The sequence below is a fragment of the Rhinolophus ferrumequinum genome, chromosome 4 (genome assembly GCF_004115265.2).
Source record: "Rhinolophus ferrumequinum isolate MPI-CBG mRhiFer1 chromosome 4, mRhiFer1_v1.p, whole genome shotgun sequence".
NCBI classification, from domain to species: Eukaryota; Metazoa; Chordata; class Mammalia; order Chiroptera; family Rhinolophidae; genus Rhinolophus; species Rhinolophus ferrumequinum.
The window spans coordinates 58,517,232-58,539,868 of record NC_046287.1 but is presented as its reverse complement, the minus strand read 5'-3'; the positions used below and the strand labels follow the sequence as shown (position 1 = coordinate 58,539,868).

The 22,637-nt window shown below is 48.6% G+C and overlaps 1 protein-coding gene across 4 annotated transcripts in view; it reads right to left on the bottom strand.

The window, feature by feature from the left end:
* ANK1 (ankyrin 1) overlaps window positions 1-14,628 on the bottom strand; it is a 202,645-nt gene extending 188,017 nt beyond the window's left edge. For all 4 annotated transcript variants that reach the window (XM_033103923.1, XM_033103928.1, XM_033103932.1 and 1 more), the window contains exon 1: window positions 14,254-14,628. In XM_033103923.1, coding sequence (XP_032959814.1) covers window positions 14,254-14,379 — 126 coding nt within the window. In that variant the 5' untranslated portion in view covers window positions 14,380-14,628. The remainder of the gene's footprint in view (window positions 1-14,253) is intronic.
* Between the last annotated feature and the right edge of the window lie 8,009 nt (window positions 14,629-22,637).

The following is a 22,637-nucleotide window of genomic DNA, read 5'->3' as shown; positions in this document are numbered from 1 at the left end:
AGCTCAACAACAGCCTGGACCTGGCTGTCCCCTTCCTGGGACAGTTCTCTCCTTTCCCTCCCCAGCCCCAGCAGAGCAGCCACTGGAGAAAATGTGACAGGCTTTTAGCGCCTCGGGCTTTCATTAAAACCAGTGAACACTGTATTCCATGGAGAAAGAGAGGGCCAGTGGGGCAGAGACTGGAATCAGAAAAGCACTTCAGTTAGGGCTGAATTGGGGTACTGATCTCTCCTGAAAACAATGACTCCTTGAAAACTCAGTAAGTGATGAAGCTGGGATTTTCCCAAAATGTGCAATTCATGTCTAAAAGACAAGTCGCTAAAAAGCCAGGCTTGTTTGACAAACCACATCATATATCCCATAAGACATTACCTGATCTTTGGGCTGTGGGTTTGCCTGGGTCTGCTTTCCAGGAAAATGCAAGAGAGGGCTGCTTGAGCCCCTCCCCCTGCTGGAGTCAGCCTCCCGTGCTTCTCCAAGCTCCACGGGAGGAGGCCTGCTTTGCTCATGACCTTGAAAGCAATTCTGCGTGTGACAGACCCAGACACCTTGCACTGAAAATAGAAGGCGCTCTGTCTCCTGCATTCTCTCAGTTCACCTGCGGCAGGTACTCTGACCTCTCAGAGGTTACTCTTTGTTACAGAGATAGAAGGGGCCTTACTGGCCTCAGCTGAGGTTTATAGAGTCACAGGGGCACGTGCTTACACAGGCTCTCCAAAAACACACACCCCAAGGACCAGAGCTGCTAACCTTGCGCATGGCGACCTTCCAACAGCCCGCGTGGCCCCCACACTTTATCAGCACGCCCTCCTCTCCTTAATCGACCCACAGCAGTGTCAGAGCTGTGGAAATAACACGCTGGATGGGATGAGTGTCAGTGAGCTGCACCTGAACCCTATTCTGGGTGGCTTGTCACACTTCTGCTAACATGCCTGTGCCTCGCAGTCTGGTACCCATTAGAGCTGGACCACAGCACAGGACGGCCTCCTCCACCCACATTTCCCTTCGGGCACACCGCAGGCCAAGCTGGCATCTGGGAACCATTCTGCCCTGCAGCCTTGTAAAGTCACATAATTACAGAATTATGAGTACCTCCAGGAGAGGCTTCAAAGCTCTCTAAACCAATCCCCTTAATTTAGAGATAGGGAAACTGAGGCTCAGAGAAGTGTCCAAAGCTACACAAGAGAGTGAAGAGGACTAGAACTCAACCCTGTTCTCTCGACCCCAAGGTCTGTTCTTTTTATTCATAACCACGTGTAGTTAACGCTTGCAAATCTGAAGGGTGGGATGGGAAGAACAGGCTCCTACAATCCAGATCAGAGACAGGCTCCGTTAACTGAGAAACGCAAGGTAATAATACACTGGCTTCATTTCCTGCCTGGGTCCATAATCCTGTGTTGTCCTAGGACTTATTTGAAAGTGCCATTAGCGTTAAAAGACCTGAGAAACTCCCTGGGCCCACACACAGTGTCCAAATGGACACAATCTAACCAGCCTCCTTTCAGGTCAGGTACCCCTGACCCAGACTCAGGAGAGCTTCTTGGAAAAGATGAAGCTGGGCCTTAAGGGACGAGTAGGGATTAGACCAAGTTCCAGAGAGCGTGTGAAGGCGCAGGAGCAGCAGAGCACCACAGACTGGGAGCAAGGTGGGGGCCGTGGGGTGGGGGGTAAGACGCAGGCATAGGCAGATCCTGGACAGCCTCAGAAGCCGTGGGAAAGGGTTTGACTTCATCCTAAAGGCAATGCGAACTCACTGAAAGATCTTACGAAGGGAAGTGACACCTATTATACTATTTGAGAAAAACATGACTCTTGCTGCAAGATAAAGACTGGATTGGAGAGTAAGACTAGAAGAGGTTACTGCAGGAATGATGCTTGGGCAAAAGCAGTGGAGGTGCAAGCTGGGGTGGAGAAAGGTGAATTCATGGGAGGATCCATCAAAGCGCTTCCTGAAGAATCTAACGATGGTGTAGTTTTTACCTTGGTACAGAATCATAAAGAATATCTTTTCCATCTGCCTCGTTTCAGTCCTATCGTGTGTGTGTGGGGGGGGTGGGGGTACGATATTGACATGTGGGTTAAAGTACTCAAATTCAACCAGTCCAGATATCCTTCAAAGGCAGATCTGCTCAAGAATGAGGTCCAAAGGCTATGACATATGTCATTGTCTTTCGTTAAAAGAAAGACAAACTGACTAGGGTTTACTCTACCTAAAGCAGATAGTGAAGCCCAGCTGCTCAAGAACTCTACCATATATCATGGCTCGTAAGACACAGCTCGATGTCAGTGGACAGGCACGGGCCCTTCCATTGTGTGCTGCAGCTGTCCTAAAGCAGAGAAGACTCTCGCACTGAATCCACTGCACGCCTGGCCTGCCCACGGCATTCCCAAGCAGCATATAACCTAAGATCAGCAGGACAGCATTCTTGTTTCCAGAGTGGCAGAGACCAAAGCAGCTCTTTCAAACGGCATTAAAATGAATTTGCCAAATCTCCAGGCCAAAGGAGAATCTACCGTGTTTCCCCGAAAATAAGACCTAGCCAGACAATCAGCTCTAATGCATCTTTTGGAGCAAAAATTAATATAAGACCCGGTATTATATTATATTATATTATATTATATTATATTATATTATATGCAGTCTTACGTTAAAATAAGACCAGGTCTTGTATTAATTTTTGCTCCAAAGGACTCACTAGAGCTGATGGTCTGGCTAGGTCTTATTTTCGGGGAAAAATATCTTCATAAATTCAATACAACTCTACAGACATTTCAGACGTTGAAGCTTTTCTGACTTGGGCTGTTTTCGATTCTTCATTTTAATTGGAGTTTTAGATCAGGTTCACATTTCTCCAGTCTTTCCTAATTCATTTAAGAAATTGGCAGCAATACTAAGTGAGTACGCTCAACCTTGGGATATAACCTTCACGGCCATCTCTGGAAAGGAATTCACTGTGTTTGAATTATACACAAGGTGAGAATTTAGCTAAGTGGGCCCAGACTTTCACCTTTTAAGTCTTATTTAGGGTTAAAGAGGAAACCTCCAGTGGTCACATTTTAAAAAATCTTTATTTATCCATTCAGGGCTCTGGGTGCAAACATGTGTTTCTCTCTGTCGCCCTTCCCCTTCCCCCATGTCCACAGCCTGTGTCTTGATTTTATTGGTTGCTCCAGGGTAGGAGACGGATTTGAGTGGGGACTGAGGCATTGGAGCAGGCACTTACTGAGTGCTTACTATATCCCAGGTGTTTCACACATATTACCTCACTCAATCCTTCCAACAACCCTGTGTGGTTGTACAGTAGATATTTTTCTCCCCACCTTACAAATGGCAAAACAGAGACTCAGGGAGGGTAACTGAGCAACTTGCCCATAGTCACCCAGCTAGTCACATCTGAGCCAGGACACCAACCCAGGACAATTTGACTCCATCTAATTCCAAAGCCCACATCCCTTCATGGCTGCTTCACCATCCCAATCAAAGATGACCTCCCGTCACACACTAAAGTCCTTTTAATTTTCTGGTCACCTTGCCCACAAGCATACCAGAATAATATGGGGCAGGGTAGCTTAACCTCATCTAGGACTTGGGAGACAACGTTTAAACTCAATTCTGACAGAGGAGTCAGCGTTAGTGTTTGAAGCGAAAGATTCAGCAGACAGGAAGATCTAAAGGCAGAGAAAGAGCACATATCCAAAGTACTAGTTCAGAATACAGCTGAGTGCAGCACGTAGGAAAGAAAGAAAGGGATGGGAAAGGCGGCTATGGGCTAGATGGGGGTGGGGTAGCTAGGAAGCCAGAGTAAGGAGTCTGGACTTTATTCTAAAGGCAATTAGGAAGCCACTGAAGAAGAATCTAAAGGAGGGAGTATCGAGATCTGATTTGCATTTTTGGAAGATCAGTCTGGCGGCAGAGTGTAGTATTAGACCCAACACACACACATTTTCAAGTTGGTTTACAATGGACGGCTTCACATGCCAAAACCCAGACTTTTCGGACCACACTCCAGCTCCACTTTGAGCCAGTACGTTCTGTTACCTACTTGGCTCTAGTCCACCTCACCTTGGAATTCTTAATTGGGGGTATGATGTCATCTATAACTTCCAGCTTTCATGTCCAGAAGACACACAGGCAGAGAAGGACCTGGCTACCCTCTTTGACATGCAGTGCATTCTCTGCCTTTTTTTAAAATTACATTACATTTTTTAAATTACGTTACAGCTAAGCATATTCCTACTTTTTTATTAGAAGCATATTCTTAAAAACATATTGTGGGGACAGAGCCCCAAAAAGCAGTTTCCAGGCTCTCGGCCTCACATAGAAAGGTAGTAAATGGCCGTTGACTGTGATCAAATGGCCATCAGCTGTGGCTAGTTGGCCGTCAGCTGTAACCAGTGAGCAATTGGTCACTAATATAACTGCTGTGGCTAGGCTAGCAGAAAAAGGGGGAGCTAGCGAGAGTATGGTGGCTGAGCCTGCAAGCGGCACAGTGAGGGTTGAGAATTGTGTTGCTCCTGGTTCCTGTGTCTCCAACCCAGCCGCCAGTGAGAGTATAGTGGTATGACTCCCCTACCTATGGCTCCGTGCGTGTTCCTTTTTGGCCTCACCATGTCCTGCATTCTTATGTGGGGAGCTGAGACCCCGCCTGACACCCCACACGACACATGGTGCAGCGAGCAGGATCCCCTGCACTACACATATTCTTTTAAGCACCTTGTTTAATGATTGCGTAGCATTTCACCATATGGGTGACGGCGCCCAAGTCATTTGTTTGAGCAGGTTAGTCCTGGCTCCCTACAGCCCACCTCTCGCCCTAGGGGCTCGCTTTCCCTGCCAGCAGGGGCATCCACCAGTCAGATTCCTTAGTTCCCACAAGGCCCCCGACAGCTCTATCACATGCTGGTGCTCTATTTAAAGCAATCACTCAGAAGATTAGCAGTCCAGGAGAGCTCAGACTTGAGCTGACTGCCTCTCCTTCGAACCACAAGCCTGACAGATTCCCCGATACTTAAGAACAGTTCTCTCCCTCTATCAACTGAGAGGCTCAGGAAGCTACCTAACAATGTATTACTGAGAAAGAACTCATCATTGTGTTCCTAACCTGATCCCCCTCCTCTTGCCCAGCTCAATGAAAAGCACCACCAACTAACTACCCGAACACCAAGTCAGAAATGAGGTCCTGTAGACATTTAATCACACACACACACACACACACACACACACACGCAAGTATGTTACATGTGTCAAAATGAAACATAGCATCGTCCATGACTACCTCCTTGTACCCACTTTATTACTCTTGAAGACCAAGTTTTCAACCACCCAAATACCTCCAGGTTGTCACATGCTCTCCATCCCCATCAGTCACCTCTATCCCTCAGCTGGATTATCCCTCTGCATTCTAGATGCCCAGTTCACCAATTACCCCACCCCATACTCCCATTTCTGCACTGAAGGCAAAGTAACTTTTCAGGCTTCTACCCGGAGCCCCTCGGAGCCGGGCCTGTCTCAGCTCCTTCTCCAGCCTCATCCTGTCCTCCTTCACTCTGCTTTCTTTGCTCCTGCTGTTGGGCCCACAGTTCCCAGACCACTTCCTCCTCTAGACCCCATCTGCTCACCCTCCACACCTCATCCACCAGGCTGACCCATGAAGACCCAGTCTCCACTTGGGAAGCCTGCTCAGGTCCCTCCCCTCTCCAGGCCCCATCCAGGGCCCTGGCCAGGCTTACTTCCCCCGTATGACTGGCCACAGTGCTCAAGTCAACTTTTTACTTGCCCACCTCCTTTTGGGAGGTGGATACAGGATAAATAATAAGTGAATACAAATCCTCTCCTCCTTTACCTCTTTCCTTCATCTCCTGGTTTGATTCTCCCTTAGTTCTGCCACATTCCATCAACTTGTTCCTGTCAGTCTGCTAGCACAGAGGCTCTGCAATGAGCTCTGAGCAAGCTTCACCTGAGAGGCCTGGCCCCACCCACCCAGCATCAGATTCTGCAGTGAGAGGTGCAGCAGGTCTGCGTGTAACAAGCTCTCTCCCCCCAGGTGGTTCTGATACTAGCAAAGCTGAGGGGCTACTGGGCCCAGCTCTCCCTTCCCTCTTCCTGCAGTCTCACCTTGAGTATTTGGGCTGTCCCTTCAATTTCAGAATTGGGTTTAGGGGTCATAACTCTGGCCAGTCCATAATTAAGTGGCTCCTTCCCTTTTCCTATAATGCTTTGTCAGGCGGGGACTCTGGTCGTGCTCCCCGCATAAGAACGCAGGATATGGTGAAGCCAAAAAGGAACACCAACAGAGCCATAGATTGGGGAGTCACACCACTATAGTCTCGCTGGCGGCTGGTCATGACACAAAAGCCAACATCCACCAGTACCCCAACAGGGGGGTCTTCCTGCACCCTAGTTTCGCTGGCAAAGTATCCTACAGGAAGTAGGATCCACACGATCCGCAATCCACCATCCACACTTGCTAACAGCACTTGCTACCCGCAATCCGCGGTCTGCTTCTCCGCCAACCAACCCACCCCCTAGCGTAGCCGCGGCAGTTATATTAGTGGCTAATGGCTAACCAGTAACAGCTGATGGCCACCCAGCCACAGCGAATGGCCATCTGATTACAGCTGATGGCCAGCTAATAGCCGAGCCAGCACCTTTCCGGGTGAGGCGGAGAGCCTGGGCACTGCTGTCTGGGACTCTGTCCCCACAGCTTCCCCTCACTCCCTCCCCATGTCTCCCAATTCTACTTTAATGACATTCTGTGCCTTCTAACCTCCTGTGTCTGTTTTCTCCCTGACTGCACTCCTCTTTGTGGGCGTTCCTTATCCCACTTGACTTCTTAGGGGCAGGAAATGAGACCAGAGGGATCCCAGGAATGGACTCGGGAACTTGGGGCAAGAGTTGCGTGGTGCTCGTCTTTTACTCCTACGTGTCCCTAACGCACCGAACCCCAAGTCCGGTTCCTGGCAAGCACATCATGTAAAGGCCCAGGAGCTCAGAGAGGCAGGGGTCCCTCTGTGTACTAAGTAAAAGTTCCAGATCAGAGCGAGTATAGATGACAAGAGCAGAAACGCTGTTTGTCAGTATCTTTGTGTGTAATGGAAGCACAGTATTAAACAATTATATGAAAGATGCTGACTGTGTAGTCGGTAGAGAAATCTCCAAAAGAGAAAATAAAGGGGGAAGTAACCACTTTGTAAACAGAGCAGGTAACCCCTAGGACTCAGTTTTCAGCCACTCTTTCATCTGGCCTCTTGTCTTTACCCAGGTACCTGGACAGGGTCTTCACCATCACTCGGGCCGCTCCTGAGACGTCCGGAGGAGCCTTTGGACACCCCGGTTCCACCTGGAATCCGGACGCCAGCACTTCTGTCCTGCGCCCGAATCACCTGCTTCCACTCTCTGCCTTGGGTTACTTCCTCCTCTGGCAGGTTTCCCACTAATTTGCAAGTCCTTCACATGAAGGCAAGAAAAATATCATCAGTCCACCTCCGCTTTCACTGCCTAGCATAGCCTTGACTCTCCTGAGAGGGCAACAAATACCTAAGAAGGCAGCTTAGTGCAGAAGCACGTAGATAGGCTTTGAAGCCAGGGGGATCTGGGTGTGAGCTCCGGCTTTGCTCTTGTTTGGAGGGTCCAGTGAGGTAACGCCTGTAGGGCATGCGGGCGCTCAGTAAATACAGACTCTACCTTTGGTAAACAAGGAAGGTGGCTTTGCAGCTAACATTGTCAGTGATGCCCTGACACGAATAAAAATATGGTACCTGAAACTGAAAATGTATCAGCACCTCAGCAAAAACAGGGGGAAATTTTCTTTGAGGGGAAGCATCCAGTCACGTTGGAAACAAATAAGAAAAAAAAAGTGGTTTTTTAAAAAATCGGCTGGCCATTACATCTTCTTTGCTTTGAGTGTCCATAACACAATTTCTCCTTTGAGGATGTGTTATGCTTGCACTCCCAAGATGCACAAGTCTCCCTGGAGGAGTCTGGTCTGCCCACGACACCATGGGTCCCATTATCTGTGATATTCCACACCCTGGATATATCGGCCATGGCTCTCCCGATGATGGGATTCTCAGAAAATGTCGGAACCACTTTTATGTTCCCATTTTGACATGCAGCTCCAATTGCCAGGCAGAATTTTGGCAAAGCCCGTCTCAAAGTTATAAACTGGATCCATGTAGATAACTAAATCTGGAATAATAAATCTTATCAAAATAGAAAATTCATTCCTTTCCTGAAAATGAAATGAAGAGATGATTTAAAGTATCCCTGTCTCATTTCCTAGCACCGCATTAATAATATGCTGGCCTTCCCAGGCAAGCATCAAGATGTCACGCTACCACTGGAAGGCTAGCATGAGCTTTGGCGTTGCATTTATTAGAAATAAGTTAACTGACAAGACAATCATGTTGTTCACTATAACCTCTTAAATATATGGGAGTTTTAAATTTTACAAAGCACACCCTCATTTGATTCTCATCCCTATTTTACAGATGGGCAAACTGAGACTCAGAGAAATTCAGAGGCTTACTCACACACATGTAGCTGATAAATGCAAGAGCTGAAACTGGAACCCAGGCATGACTCCTAGCCTAATACTCTGTAAGCGGTAGACTTTTGAGCTGCTTTTTGAGAATCAAAAATGGAGATATGGAGCCAAGCAAAGCTTATTTGCCTTTTTCCAAAACCAAACATTGATGACAACAGACTTTGGTTTGCTCAAAATAATTCAGAGGAAAAAATATTTGCTTCCAATTCTATAGGGCCAACTCTTGCAAAATCAAATAGAAAGACTAAGAAAAAAGTCTGAACCACAGTTAAATGTAGCTTCTGAATCAATTCGAGCCATAAATATTTACTGAGTGGTTATATACAAAGACTCAGGCCTTGGTGCCAGGGAGCTTATAATCTGGTAGAAGGGATAAAATAAGAATGAGTCTCACACACGCACAACGAAGGCCAGGCTGACATAAAGCAGAGTGTAGAGAAAGAGTGATGGGGGTGGAGGTGAAGAGGAGACATTCACAATGGGTTTCCTGAAGAAGAGAGTGATGGGCTTTGACATGGAAGGAGGAAGAAATGAATGACAGATCAGCCATACAAAGGCATAATGGGGACAAAGCATGGGAATGAGTTAACATACATGGAAAGTGCCTGGCACACAGTATCCACTTACCAATGCTTGCTCATGTTTATTAGAAGAAGGGGGAAGGAGGCCTTAGACAGGTTTAAAAAACAAAAAGCAGCATTGCCATATTGAGAGGAGATAGGCCGAACTGGTGAGCCAGCAGTTTGATGGGGTGAGCAAGAGAACAGAGAGGGCCTAGAGGCTGGCTCGAAGTCCCCTTCACAGGGAGGTCGCTTGCTACAGGTTCTGCCCCGCCTATTTTGAACTGTGTCTGTGGGAAGCAAATGATGTGCAAACTATATAGGTCTGGACGTAACTGAGGGTATAACATCTTCTCTGCCCACAAAAACCTGCTCTTCTGGTCTAGCAGATAGTTGGGGGGGGGGTGATGGAAGCACCCTGGGAACAGCCCCCACCACCACTGCCTCTGCAGCATGGAGGGAAGCACTAGGCTGGAAGATGGACATAGAGCAGGCTGGGAAAGTTCCCCTATTTGCAGCTACTGCCAGCACCTCCCAGAGCTCGAGAGGGACGGGGCCACTTCCATTTTCTGAGGCTCCCTACGTAATAATGTAAGAAGAGATGCCAAAGTAGGGTTACCAAAGTTGTGGTGTGTTTTCAAGGTTTGCAACTAATAAATTAACATGTTTAATAATTAACATGCAATGCAGCATATACTATTCAAAAGCCAAACAGAGACTTTATATACAAATATCAGTTCATATTGCAACATATACTAGTGATGTGGTTAGCAACAGGACATAGGTTTAAAGAACAGGACCTACGTTTAAAGATATGTAAGGAACCTCGTTCTCTTTCTATCCTGTCAGTTATCTCTTGGATTAAATGTATAAACTCATTTGGAGATAAGAGCAGAAGCGAAAATTCGAGGCCCTTTACAAATGAATGACATAGGCCCATGTGACCCCCTCTTAATTCCCTTCTGTTCACCCCACCCTCCCCCTCCACTGACCATCCTGATGATAAGCCCTGGCTGGACCACTCCAGTCTCGTGCAGGTACCCCAAAATCAGCCCTGTGCTTCCAATCACTGGATCAACCAAAAATATCTCCGCTGTCCAGAAGCAGGGCCCGGCCAGCTGTGTGAGGAAGGCTGAGGGCTCTTCTGGGAGAACCGCACAGACGGCCTGCACAGCAGAGTGGTGATGGCTGCTTTCCACTCCTGGGCTCGTTTTTTTCTTTCTGTGCCCTCCTCTGCTTGGCTCCTTGGGCCCCTGTGCAAACGCCGTTGTTGTTCCAAACGGCTAAAACCACTTGACATTTAGTGCAGCAGAGACCCTGCAAGGAACTAACTATGTGCTCAGTGGTAGAAATCACTGCACCAAAAAAACACACACAAAAACACGATGGTTCCACTGCCTGCCTACGATTTTCAATTACTTCGTAAATGATTAGAAAAGAAGAAATTATCAGGCTTTCTTCAGATGCCCCAAAAGACAGCCAATCAAAGAGTGTATTGTTCATCCGAACACATGCCTTTGACCAACAGGTCACCTCGGCAAGCAGAGACAAATACCTGGACCCACTCATTCAACCACTCATTCCACACACATTTATTTATTGCACGCCCATTGCTCGTCAGGTGCCCAGCTGGGTATTGGGTATACAGCTATGAACAGGACAAGAACTTTTCCTTCGCCAGCATCGGAAGATGAAGTAGCCGGACAAAATGACGGACAGGGAGAGAGCTCGGTACATGCTATCCCGGAGTACTTAGTTACTGCAGGCTTAGTGTTACCTTCACGTAAGGCTGAGATGCCAGCCCCTTTCCTTCCCGCTCCGTCCCCCTCACCTCTTCATCGTCTCCTCCTTTCTTTAATTCTGCCCCTCTTCCTCCCATTCATCCTCAGCCTCACTTTCTCTCCAACCTCCCTGTCCTCTTCTATATTCAAGCTCTGGGTAAACAAAAAAACACTGGCATTCTCACGCCCAAGGCTTCCTCACCCTAGAAAACTGTCGTTTGAGTACAAATATCTGCTTTATATACGCTTTGCAATTTATTTATTTCCATCCAAACCTTCAGAAGCAAGGGGACTTATCAGTAAATGTCACAAGTACTGGATTTTATTCTTTTTTTGAAAAGCTGCAGCTCTACCAGCAAGCATCCGACCAGGATGTGTGCTGCACAAACAGAAAAGTGAATGGAGCCCCAGAAGAATGCAGGCATTTTTTGGAGCTCCAGAGTGTTAGCTCAATTCCCTGTGTCGAGGTGGTTTCTATCTGTGACAGTCAGTGCGTCACAACATCAGCCTCCCTCCCCCGTTGCACAGCACCCCTCAGCAAGCGCCTTCCCACACTGTATCATCAACTGTAAAACTGCAAGCACCGCCGAAGTTACAACCGTGATTATTTCTACAAACGGGGAGGAATGCGGTTCGGCTCAGTCGGTTAGGTTACCCGTGGGACAAACATCTTTCCTTTTAGTAAATTCAGAATGCCCTTGGCTCAGCCACACATTCACATGAGTTTCCAATTCACTGGAACAAACTGTGTATTTGCGTGTATGAAGTTCTTTCTTCCTGCCGATGGAACGATGGTTCCACACCATTCCCACAGTCTGTAGCGACCAAATGTAAAGTCCTCAGCCGCTTGATTTTAATACACTGTCTTTAAACATTACTTCATTTGTGAAACATGGTCTTAGACTTCCCCTTATATTTAGCCCCCCAGCCATCTGCTTAACTAGGACCTATATGAGCTTCTCCTGCCTGCTCTAAACATCCTCTCTGCATTTTCCTGCCTCCCTCACCTTTTCTCTTTAGGGTCTTCTACCTACCTGTGATTTTGTATTTTGCTGTAAATTTTAACCCTATTCTCTGAGATGGCTTTCAAGGCCATGCCAATGTCTAACAAAACTCACAATCATGAAATACAAATGAAGGACCCCCCCCATACCTTACCCTGTAAACTACCTACCCCTTACGCAAAGAATCAGCTCTCAGAGTTTATATCATCACTGTCACTTTGAATTAAGCTTTCCTTATTACTGTTGTATCAATCATAGCACCCAGGATACTGCATAAAATAATGAAAATCGGTATGGAAGATTTTTGAAGGCTACTGACGCAGTATGCTGTGACCAGCTAGTAAAACGACATAACACATCTCAGGGGGAGGGGAATATATTATCATCTAGCACTGAAAATGGAAATAAAGTTGACTAGTAATGTAAACGTTAAGACCAAAGGAGTAAAAAGAATATTGAAATTGCACTTTTACATGCATGTGTTACATGTAGTCAAGATTCGGAGTTACATTGAAGAGAGTTTCACAGAATGAAAGGAAATCAAAGAAGAAAAGAAGGGAGAGTATTCCTTTGACTATTGCTCAAAAAAAAAAAGTTATTTATGGTATCAGGAGCATCCAGAAAGAAGCTCAAGAGCAAAAAGTGGGATAAAAACATAGAGTGAGCAGTTTGGGAGAGAAGATCGGCTTGGCTCCTAAAGCAATAGGCAGAAATTGAAATCGAGAGGACTCCTTCCTTATATAAAGTTTACATTCATGCCAAGAAAGTGGGTGAACACCGTCAGATATAACCAGACGTTCCCCTGCCTGACTCACAGGATGGGCTCTGGTATTTCAGACCCTAGCAGCAGGACTTGATGAGATTCTCTAAGTGGCACCAACCCAAACTCTGATTCACCATCGGTTTGGGGAAGGCCTCTTTTTTGGTCCTGCTAGAGGGGTGGTGCATTTGTGAAACTACTATTTACACATAAGACGCCAATCCCTTGAGGGAAGAGAAGCTGTCTTTTGAAGGAAGGGGTGTAGGAAAGCCTAGAGTGTTGGTTACATCCGTTACAGAGAACCTCGCTGTCCCTGTGTGTCATCTTTAGGAAAAGGTGGGATGCTGGTCCTCCTGACCCACTGGTAAGTGGAGTGGAACCCACAGGCAGCCTGTTTCCCACACTCTGCTGTCAACCACAGGCTCCAAACTTCTTTCTCAGAGTGAGGCAATTTCAGGAAAAAACTGTTTCCTTCCCAACTAAGACCAATGCCTCTGTCCTGGAACCCTGAGGGGCCCCGTTCCCTGGCAAGGAGGCTTGCAGGCCGTGCTCCACATAGACGTCTTCAGGTTAAAATGGCTTTCCTGAAGCTTTCCCTATCTTCAAGTCCCAAACCTGCACCCTCCTACTCCTGGCGTCCTCCATGGTGGTGGGGGGAGGGGGCAGGGTGCTCTAAAACACCTCTTGGCTGGAGCCCTCTGCTCAGTTAACTGCCCCCCTCCCATCACAAGCAAAGGTGTTCCCCCTTATAGGTTCTTTGAGTCAGGGGTAGGAAGACCCCAGACCCAAAATGGAAGTGCTAAACATAGCAACATTTGCCCTACAGTGTCTGGGTCATTGTGGGGGGAATAGCTTGTCTCCACACTCTTCCACGAAAAGGCAGACCTATTCTCTGACCAGGCCCTTAGGCCAGGCTGGACAGCACCCGTGTCTGGCTTCCAAAGGAACTTCCGCTTGGCCATCAGTCGCTCATCTTGAGTGACCCGAACGGAAGACGTTGCCAAATGCCCTGGGGTCATGCCTTTCTGCTGCCGACCCAGAGGGTGACGAAAGGCGCTTCCTGGGCTCGAGAAGGGATCGGGAAGGGCGGGAGCTCCACTCCTTTAGAGACCTGGGAGCGATGCTCTCCGCGCCAAAGAGTGGGTCACCGCGGGAGGCGCCGGGCAAAGCAGCCTCGGAAGCCCGGTGCTTCCTTGGAAAGCAAGAGAGGCGGCGACCGGAGTGGAGCAGCCCACCACCCGCCTGCCGCCAGGAAGCGGAAAAAGTTCCTCCCAGATCAGCGCTGGCCTGTCGGCGTCTGTCCAAGGTGCTGAAAGGTCTCCGCGGGCGGCAGGCGGGCTAGTTGCTGTGAGCCCTCCGCCTCCTGGCCGCCCGCTCTGCCCTTCCAGCCTCCTGCCCTGTCCTCTTCCCCGCCTCACCCGAGCCTCTTCCTCTTCCCTCCTCTCCTTCTGCCCCGTGCCCTCTACTCTCCGGCGGCAGCAACTCCGCGGGCGCCCGGGCCCCGCGCCCCCACCTCGCTCCTGGGTCTGCTGAGCATCTTCCCCCAGCAGCTACCTCCAGGGCGCCTCTGCCGCTGGTCTGTTGCCGCCGCCCCCCTCTTACCTTCTTCTTTCGATCACGGGAGCGGTTCCTCCGCTTCCTGTTGGATTCCTCCTTCTCCTTCTGCTCCTGGAGGGCCTGCGCCTCGATGTCTTTGATTTTCTTCAGCTGTTTGGCCGCTTGAGCCATGGTGGGTCACGGTGCTCCGGTCCCCGCCTCCCGGACCCCTAACACTTGGCAATCCAGGTGGCGACACCCTCCCGAGAAGGAAAAAAGGAGTCTCTGCTCCGCGGAGTGGGGAGCTTCTTTCCCCGCCGCGGGAAGGATGCGGCCGGGTCGGCGGGGGAGGCGGCTGCAAGCCCCGCGGAGGGCTAGGCGCGCCGCGGCTGCCCTGCGGCCCCCGGATGGCGCCTCCCGCCGTGGCCGGAGCTCACTCGCCGGCGCCGGGGACCGGCTCTGGGCTCGGCCCCGCCACCTCCCTCCTTCAGCCCCTCCCTCCTTCTCCTGCGGCGGCGGCGGCGGCGGCGCGGGAGGCGGGGGTGGGGAGGCAGCTTGTACTGCGGCGAGCGGCGAGCGGGCCGGGAAGGAGGCGGACTCCAGCAGTTAACGCAGGAGGGCGCGGGTGCAGCTCTCGACCGGGGAGCCGGGCCGGCCCGACGAGGCTCGGAGCGCTCGGCGCCCGCGCTGGTGCATTGCGAGCGCACGGCGGCGGACTGGCGGGCCGGCCGGGCTTCCACCACTGCAGTGCTGCCGCTGCCGCCAGATACACGGGCCCCGCGCCGTCGGGTCCCGGGTGACAAAGCCGGCGGCTCTACCCGGAGCCGCTGGGGCGCCGCAGAGGATCCTGCGGCGGGTGGCCTCGCCGCGCCGGGGTGCGAGGGGAGGCTGCGGCGGGCGGCGGGCCCCACGCCGAGGCGACCCTGCGGACCAGCACGCCTGGAGGCGGCGGCGGAAGCGACGGCGGAAACGACAGCATCGCGGGGCGCTGAGGCCCGGCCCGCGTGGCCGGGGTGGGGGCAGGGGCGACCCCGGGCGGCGGCCGCTGCCCTGCGGCCACGCGCCAAGGCCGAGCCTCGGTTGCCTTCCCGCTAAGGCAGCCCGCGGAGGGGCGCGCGCTGTGCCAGGGCTCCCCGGGAAAGAGCTGGTTTCCCCTGTCGCTCTCTTAGAGCTTGATTTGCCCCTTTCAGACCATGTGGGCCTTTCATTTGCATATTTACCAATTATAGATAGAAAACGTGTCCAAGATGAAGTAAGCAGTTTCCTTTCATTCCCTTTGAAGGGAGTGGAACTAGGTCTCTGCACCCGGGACCCCCCACCCCCGCTTCCCAACACTCACACACACCCTCAATCGGCAACGCCGTCGGTACCCGTGTTCAGCTGTAAAGAACCTCACACCTGGTTGTGTGGGGCATGCAGCCACAAATCCAGGCTGCGGGAGAGGGAGGGGCCCTTCAGGTTACCTAAGCACCCCCTCGCGTCACAGGCGGGAAAACTGAGGCCCCAACTTGGGGACCACAGCCCCTTCAGCCTGGTGCCGCTCCCAACCCACTCTTTCCCCATGTGGTGGCATGGAGCTCTTCATCTACATAGGGCGAAAGAGGGATTTGTGGGGAACAGTTATCTAAGAATTCGTGAAAAGTTAAATAGTCTGCTTCCTTTGGCCCTCCTAAGCCAAGGGCTTGATGCATACATTTAACCAGCCACAGACTAGAGCCTAGAAAGTATCTCCACTATGCTATGGGGAAACGACTCTCAAAGGGCTCTGATTTGGGCACCCCATTTCCATACAGTACACACTTGGGAGGTGGTTGAATCACCCACATGCTCTCCAGCCTCCAAGCTTTCCCCTTACTAGAACCTTCCCTCTGCATCTCTCCCCACTCCCCCTGCATCTCCCTATCCCTTTGAACGCTCTCCACCTAGATACTTGCCATTAATTATGGTGCTGGCTGAAACCGAGCTTTGAACATCGTTCTTTCCCAGGGCCCTCTTGGACCCCTCTCCTCTTCCCATCTAGATCAGTGTTGTCAAACTGAAACATAATGGGAGCTACAAATGCAAATCCTGAATGTTATTTAAATTTTCCAGTAGGCACATTTTAAAAAGTTAAAAGAAACTGATATAGTTAATTTTGATAATATATTTTGATTTAATTCAATGTATCCAAAATATGATCATTTCAACACGCAACTGATATAAAATTATTAATGAAATAGTTCACATTCTTTTATACCAAGGCTTCACATTTTAGTGTGTATTTTATACTTAGAGCACATCTAAATTCAGAGAAGGCACATTTTTGTTGCTTAAGAGCCACATGTGACTCCTGGTTACTGTATTGGACAGCACTGTTGCCGGCTGACCGTGACCTTGGCTGTAATCAGCCTGCCAAGGAGGCACACATTTTATCTCAGGACAGAACTGTCCTCTGAGCATCAAGCTATGTACCTGTGCTCTTCAGCCTCCTACGCCTCACGCCTGCATCCCTTCTTGCCACCCACCAATCTATCCCCACACTGCAGTCACACAAGTCTTTTCAAAACACAGATCTGATCATTGTCACTTCTCAGCTTACCATTTTTCTTTTTTGCTCCTGGGATGAAGACCAAACTCGTTTACAGGGCCCTGAATGATCAGGCTCTTCCTACCTACTGGTCTCACCCCAGGTCTGCCCTGGTCCCAGTGTTCCGGCCTCAGTGGCCTTCGAACATGTCAGTGCTGTCCTTCCACAAGGCCACTGTCTTCTCTGCCCCCTATCCAGACTGTCTCCACTGAGTGCTCTGTCTCCACTCCAACCACCCCACCCTCAGTCTGGCTCATTCCAACTCACTCATCAGACATAAAGGTGGTCTTCATTTCCTCATAGAGGTTCCTCTGGAGCCTGGAACCAACTCTCCCTTCTTACTATAACTCCATCTGTGCCTCCTGCACGGCACCTGCTGTGCACACAATTTTACGTTAGTGTGATTGTGTTCATTGATGTGTGCCTCTCCCACTACACTTAAACTCCATAAATGAAGGGATGGTGTCTGATTTTGTTCACCCTATGTCTTCAGTACCTTGCATGGCTCCTGGCATACAGGAGCTCAATAAACATGTGTTGAAGATACCAACCGGTCCCTGTGTTCCAGCTTAAGGAATAACAATAAAACTAGCTGACACTTATTAGCTTTTTTATGGCCCCAACCATTACCATTTTATAGATTAGGGGAATGGGGTTCAAGTGGGTTCAGGAACTTGCTCCAGGTCACACAGCTCGTCAATTGTGGAGCCAGAATTTGAACCCTAGCAGTCTGGCCCCAGAGTACATACTCTAAACCATCATGCTGCACTAAATAAGTCAATTTCCCTATCTATGAACAAGGATACTGATTTAAAAAAAAAAAATCCAGGAGGACCAGGGGAGAGAGTGAATGTGGAATGATTCAGTAAAACAAAGTGCTGTACCGAGCTTCAATTTCTTGATGCAAGGAGTGAAGAAAATGGAGAAGTTGGTGTCTAAGGCCCCTTTCAGCTCCAGAATCCTGATTTCTCTCATATATCTAAATCCTTATAGGAACCTTTTGAAGATCCAAAGAAAAACTCATAGACACAAAGGGGAAACATTATCATTAATGAACAGTGGGTGATGGGTACAAAGGTCCTGCCTTGGTTCCCCCCAAATTACGCCTAATGGTGGCAGCTTTGGCCTTGGATTTCCCAAAACTCAATAGAGGGCAAGATGAAAGTTCTGTTCACGTCCAGGGTTCACTTGTAAGGTAGTTCTTTTGTATCCTATTGTATATTAAGAAGATTGCAAGCGGAGAAAGAGGAAACAGAATTGTGCTGTCTGAAGGCATTTGCTCCAACAGACTGACCTGGATACTGGCAGGGATGCTGAAGGGACAACAGCCGCTCTAACTGAGTTCCTATGTCAGATGACAAGAGGGGAGAAAACAGACACCAGCCGTCTCAGCGGCTGGAGGGACTTCCTCCCTCCCCATCAGAGGATGGACAATGTTGGGTATCTATAGGGTTCAGAAGATAATCCTTCTAGACACTCCCTGTCAGCAGCCAATAATCACCACTTACAGTATTGACAGTTTGCTATGCCCTAGGCACTACCAATTGTTTACATAACATTTATTTCTCACAACAAAAGCCTTGTTTTCACATGAGGAATCTGAGTGTGTTTACCTGACTTCCCTGAGGTTACACATCTAATGGGATGGAGTCTGAATTCAGATCCAAGCTGCCTAACTCCAAGCCTGACACAAAGGAAACCATCAGATGACTCGTTTTGGCACTGACTCAGCAGGCTCTCCTGCGGTGCAGAAGTAATAGGAATTACTTGAGTTAAACACATACAATAATATCCCCAGGCAGGCAACCAAAAGGCCAACCTATTCCTCTGAAGTTGTAAAAACAAAATTCATAGCACTCTGCACAGCATCAGGGTTGAAGAGACTGCCCCTCTGCAGTCAGCAGGGGCCACGTCTGCTGCTGCCACAGCCACCTGACCAGGTCTTAGGGCTCTTCTTGTGTTTTTTTTCTTGTACCCCAGAGTCCTGTGTGCACCCATGGTGAGGACGGGCTGCTCACTCAGACGTACAGTAAAAGGGCCCTGAAATGCAAATGGAAACCCCAGCCAGCAAAGTCTCTAGAAGCCCCTCTTCTTTCTCTTTCCCCATGGAGTGATTATTACTCAAGTAAATTCTGTATGTCAGTGGGGGCCCTTTTAGTTAGCTGTTAAGTAAAGGGAAAGGGATCCATTTTTATATTTTTGCTTCCTTCCCTAAAATTTCCAACCAGTTCCCCCAACCCCATTCTGTTGTTATGGGTTTATGCAACTTGACCGATTTGTGTTCTTAAAAGAAACATTATTAATAATTAATAAAGCTTCTGAAGGTAAAAGCTGCCTCCTGCACTAAATAATATAAATAGCTAAAATATATTGAGTGTACCAGACATTCTTCTGAGCATATTTAACCCTAATAACAACTCCATGAGGCCGGTGCCATTATCATCATCACCATTTTACAGATGGGGAAACTGAAGCACAGAGAGAATGAATAACTTGTTCAAGATCAATGGCTAGTAAGTCATGGGACCTAGGATTTGAACCAAAAAGTCAATCTTTACTACAATGCTGTGCCCTTGATCCCTTTCAGGAAAGAAGGAGCCAACAAACGTCCACCAGCACCTGAGCCCTCTGAGGACAGAGGCTGTCCCACTCCCCTGTGGGTCCCAACCATCCAGCCCGTGTCGCACCTGCAGGTGCTCAGTTCAAGTCTGAGCCAGGAAAGATCATCCATGAGGCATGAATGCTGTCGGTGGAACAGGAAAGCAAATGGAAAATCAGAGAATCTGAGGATCTGAAGGAATTTCCTTTCCATTTCCCAACCGATGGGAGGATTGGATTCCTTCCTCTGCTCACTCTCACATTCCCAGGACATATCGTGCCCTGGACAGCCTACCCAATGGGCCGATTCTCTGCTCCACATGGAGTCCAAACCCTCTCCCTAGAGTGTGCACACGTCAGCCCTCGGGCAAGACACAGACAGTATTCAAACCCTTTCTCGGTGTGATAGCCCTTCAAATATTTGAGAAGAGCTTTCACTTCTCCCTTATATTTGTCCACAATAATTTCAGGAGTTCATAGCAAAGGTGAAAATGAGCTCAAGAACTGTCCATCTCCTGTCCAAGGTTTAAAAATGAAGGCAACATATCATTTTAATCATTGCGTTTTCCAGGGTGGAATTTGAAGAGGTAAAGAGTATATAAGCCAAGGTGTTCAGAGAAAACAGAAAAATAGAAGATGTTTTACATTTGGATTCTTGGGAAGTGCTGGGATAAAATTCATTTATTCACTCAACCTGAGTTAGGTCCTCAGTACCCCTTCTGCTACTCTCCTATCTGCTCTTGGAAATCTCAAGCCCTACCCCTCCTCTCTCCTTTGTCGTTCTCAGTAGATGCCATTGTCTTAAACGTCTTAGAAGAAACGGAAGCCACCACGTTGACCATCCCAGCTCCCTGTCATCCTCACCGTTCACACTTATTTACACTCTCTCCCTTGACGACACTTTTCTTTTGGTTTATCCTCTGGATCTCATCCCCTCTCACCTCCTCAGAAAACGCTGCCATCAGGGATCCCTTCCTCCCCCGATCCCCGCTACATGCCTCTCCACAGCTCCTTCCACTCAGCCTGTAGGCTTTCCACCCGCCATAACTACCTCACTTTCCTCCACAGCCAAGCAGCCAGAATGAACGGTCAGCGCTTCCTCACCTCCCTCACCGCTCACCCGGAATTCTGTCCCCACATCGCGGAACCTCGTCACATGTGCATCATTAATTTAACTCCCTGGTGCATCTGACCTGGTTGCACACTGTTTTCCTTTCTGAGACTGCACCCTCTCCTTGTTCTCTTCCTATCTCCTGAATGCTCTTTAAAGGGCTCGTTAATAAAAACTTCTGCCCTGGCCCTTTTTCAGCTTATTGCTTCTCCTTCAATAATCTCAACATTGGTTTCAACCAGCACCCACACCCCAGTGACACTGAATCTGTAACTCCAGCTTTCACCTGTCTCCTAAGACTGAGGCCAGTCGTGAGCCCCAGGGCTGCCGAGACAGCACCATAAGTCACGGCCTCATCCCTCTCCTGGCATCTCAGTTCCCACTTCATGGCACAGCATTCACCCACTCTCTAAAGCTGGAAACCTGGGGTCCCATGAAGCTCCCCACTGCCTCTCCTTTACACCCCTAATCCCACTGCCCATTAGATTCCTTTCTTTCTTCAAAACTAGTTCTCAAATTTGAATGTGCAGTCAAATCACCTAGGGATCTTATAAAAATGCAGATGCTGATTCAGTAGGTATGGGTGGATTGCAACAATGGCCCCTACTCTCCGTCCCTACACCCTGTGTAACACCCCCCAGATCGGATAAAGACCGGTTTCGGCACCAGAGTGTGCTCCTTTCTGCCGCTTCCCTACCAGTGCTCCTCCCCACAGCTAAGCACTCTTCTGAGCTAGATAACCTCAGAATTAACTTTGCCTACGCTTAAACTTCATGTAGATGGAATCATACAATGTGTATCCTTTCTTTCTTTTTTTTTTTTTTTGCTAATGCCTGTCATGCACATGAAGGCCCCTGTCCATTGAGAGGGGACCCGGCTCCTCACACCTATACTGCCTCTAGGTGGAGCCACTAAAATCTAACTTCTGCCCACACTGAAATTACAGAAGCCCGTACCACCAATCTAATATTATCAAACATCTTCCTGAAGGCCGGCGTGACTCCAGGCTGATCCCCAAGTCTCAGCACGGAGGAGGTGAGGTAAGAAGGGCAAAGGCTTCCCTCTCTCTAAGGTGGGGGTTGGGAAGGAGGCAGGAATGTTCTCAGTATAAAATCATGCAGGGGCATGATTTGTTTCACACTGCTTTTGGGAGAAGTGCTGACTACTGTACAAAGATCAGCTCAAGAGGAAACACCAGGAGAAATATTTCACATAAATTTACCAACATTTGTATGTATCTATATTTGTAAGTATTAGTGTTCTGTCATAAAACCAAATAAAATGAAATCATTTTTTATTTCAAATCCAGTGGGCAATGAATTATAAAGTAAAAATAGGAAATGTTTCCTTGTTAAAAGTTATTTTTCCATGCTGAATTTTAAACATTCATTGTCATAGATACTGGTGTGTGTTTTATGTTCACACTGTAGATGAATAAAATAAATTTCAGTAAATTTCTGGTGGTTAGTTTTTCTTTTTCTACATTAGGCCTTACTTGCTCATTTCCATCTTCTCCTGATCTGTATAGGCTATTAAAAAACAAAATTCACCTGACTAAATTTAAAGACCTAACTGGCTTTATTGAATGATTCATGAATCGGGCAGGATCCCATTGAGTAAATAGAAAAGTGCTCCCGATATGTACCCTTTCATACAGGTCTTCTTTCAGTCAACATTATGTCTATCAGATTTATCTGTGGTGTTGCATATGTCAGCAGTTTGTTCTTTTCTAACTCAGAAGTTACTTTCTCAATGAGGTCTTTGTATCTCTGTGTGGTATTCCACGGCATGAATATATGATAATTTCTCCATCCTCCTGTTGATGAACAGAGGTGTTTCCAGTTTGAGGCTACTGTGAATAAAGCTGCTCCAGACATAGCATTCCTGTGCATTTCTTTTGGCAGAGGGAGGCTTTTAACATGCCCAAAGCTGCGTTCCTGACACTTCCTCATACTCTGCTCCGCCATGGTCTTGCCCATCCTGGGTAATGTTAACTCCACTCCTCCAGGCATTCAGGACGAAAGCATTGGAGTTCTCTTGATTCTTCTCTTTCTATCGCATTCCACATGCGATTGATCAGCCAATCTTACTGGCCCTGCCTTCAAAGTAGATGCAGAATTCAACCACATTTACCACCCCCTCTGCCACACTTTGTCCAAGACACTCTCATCTCTC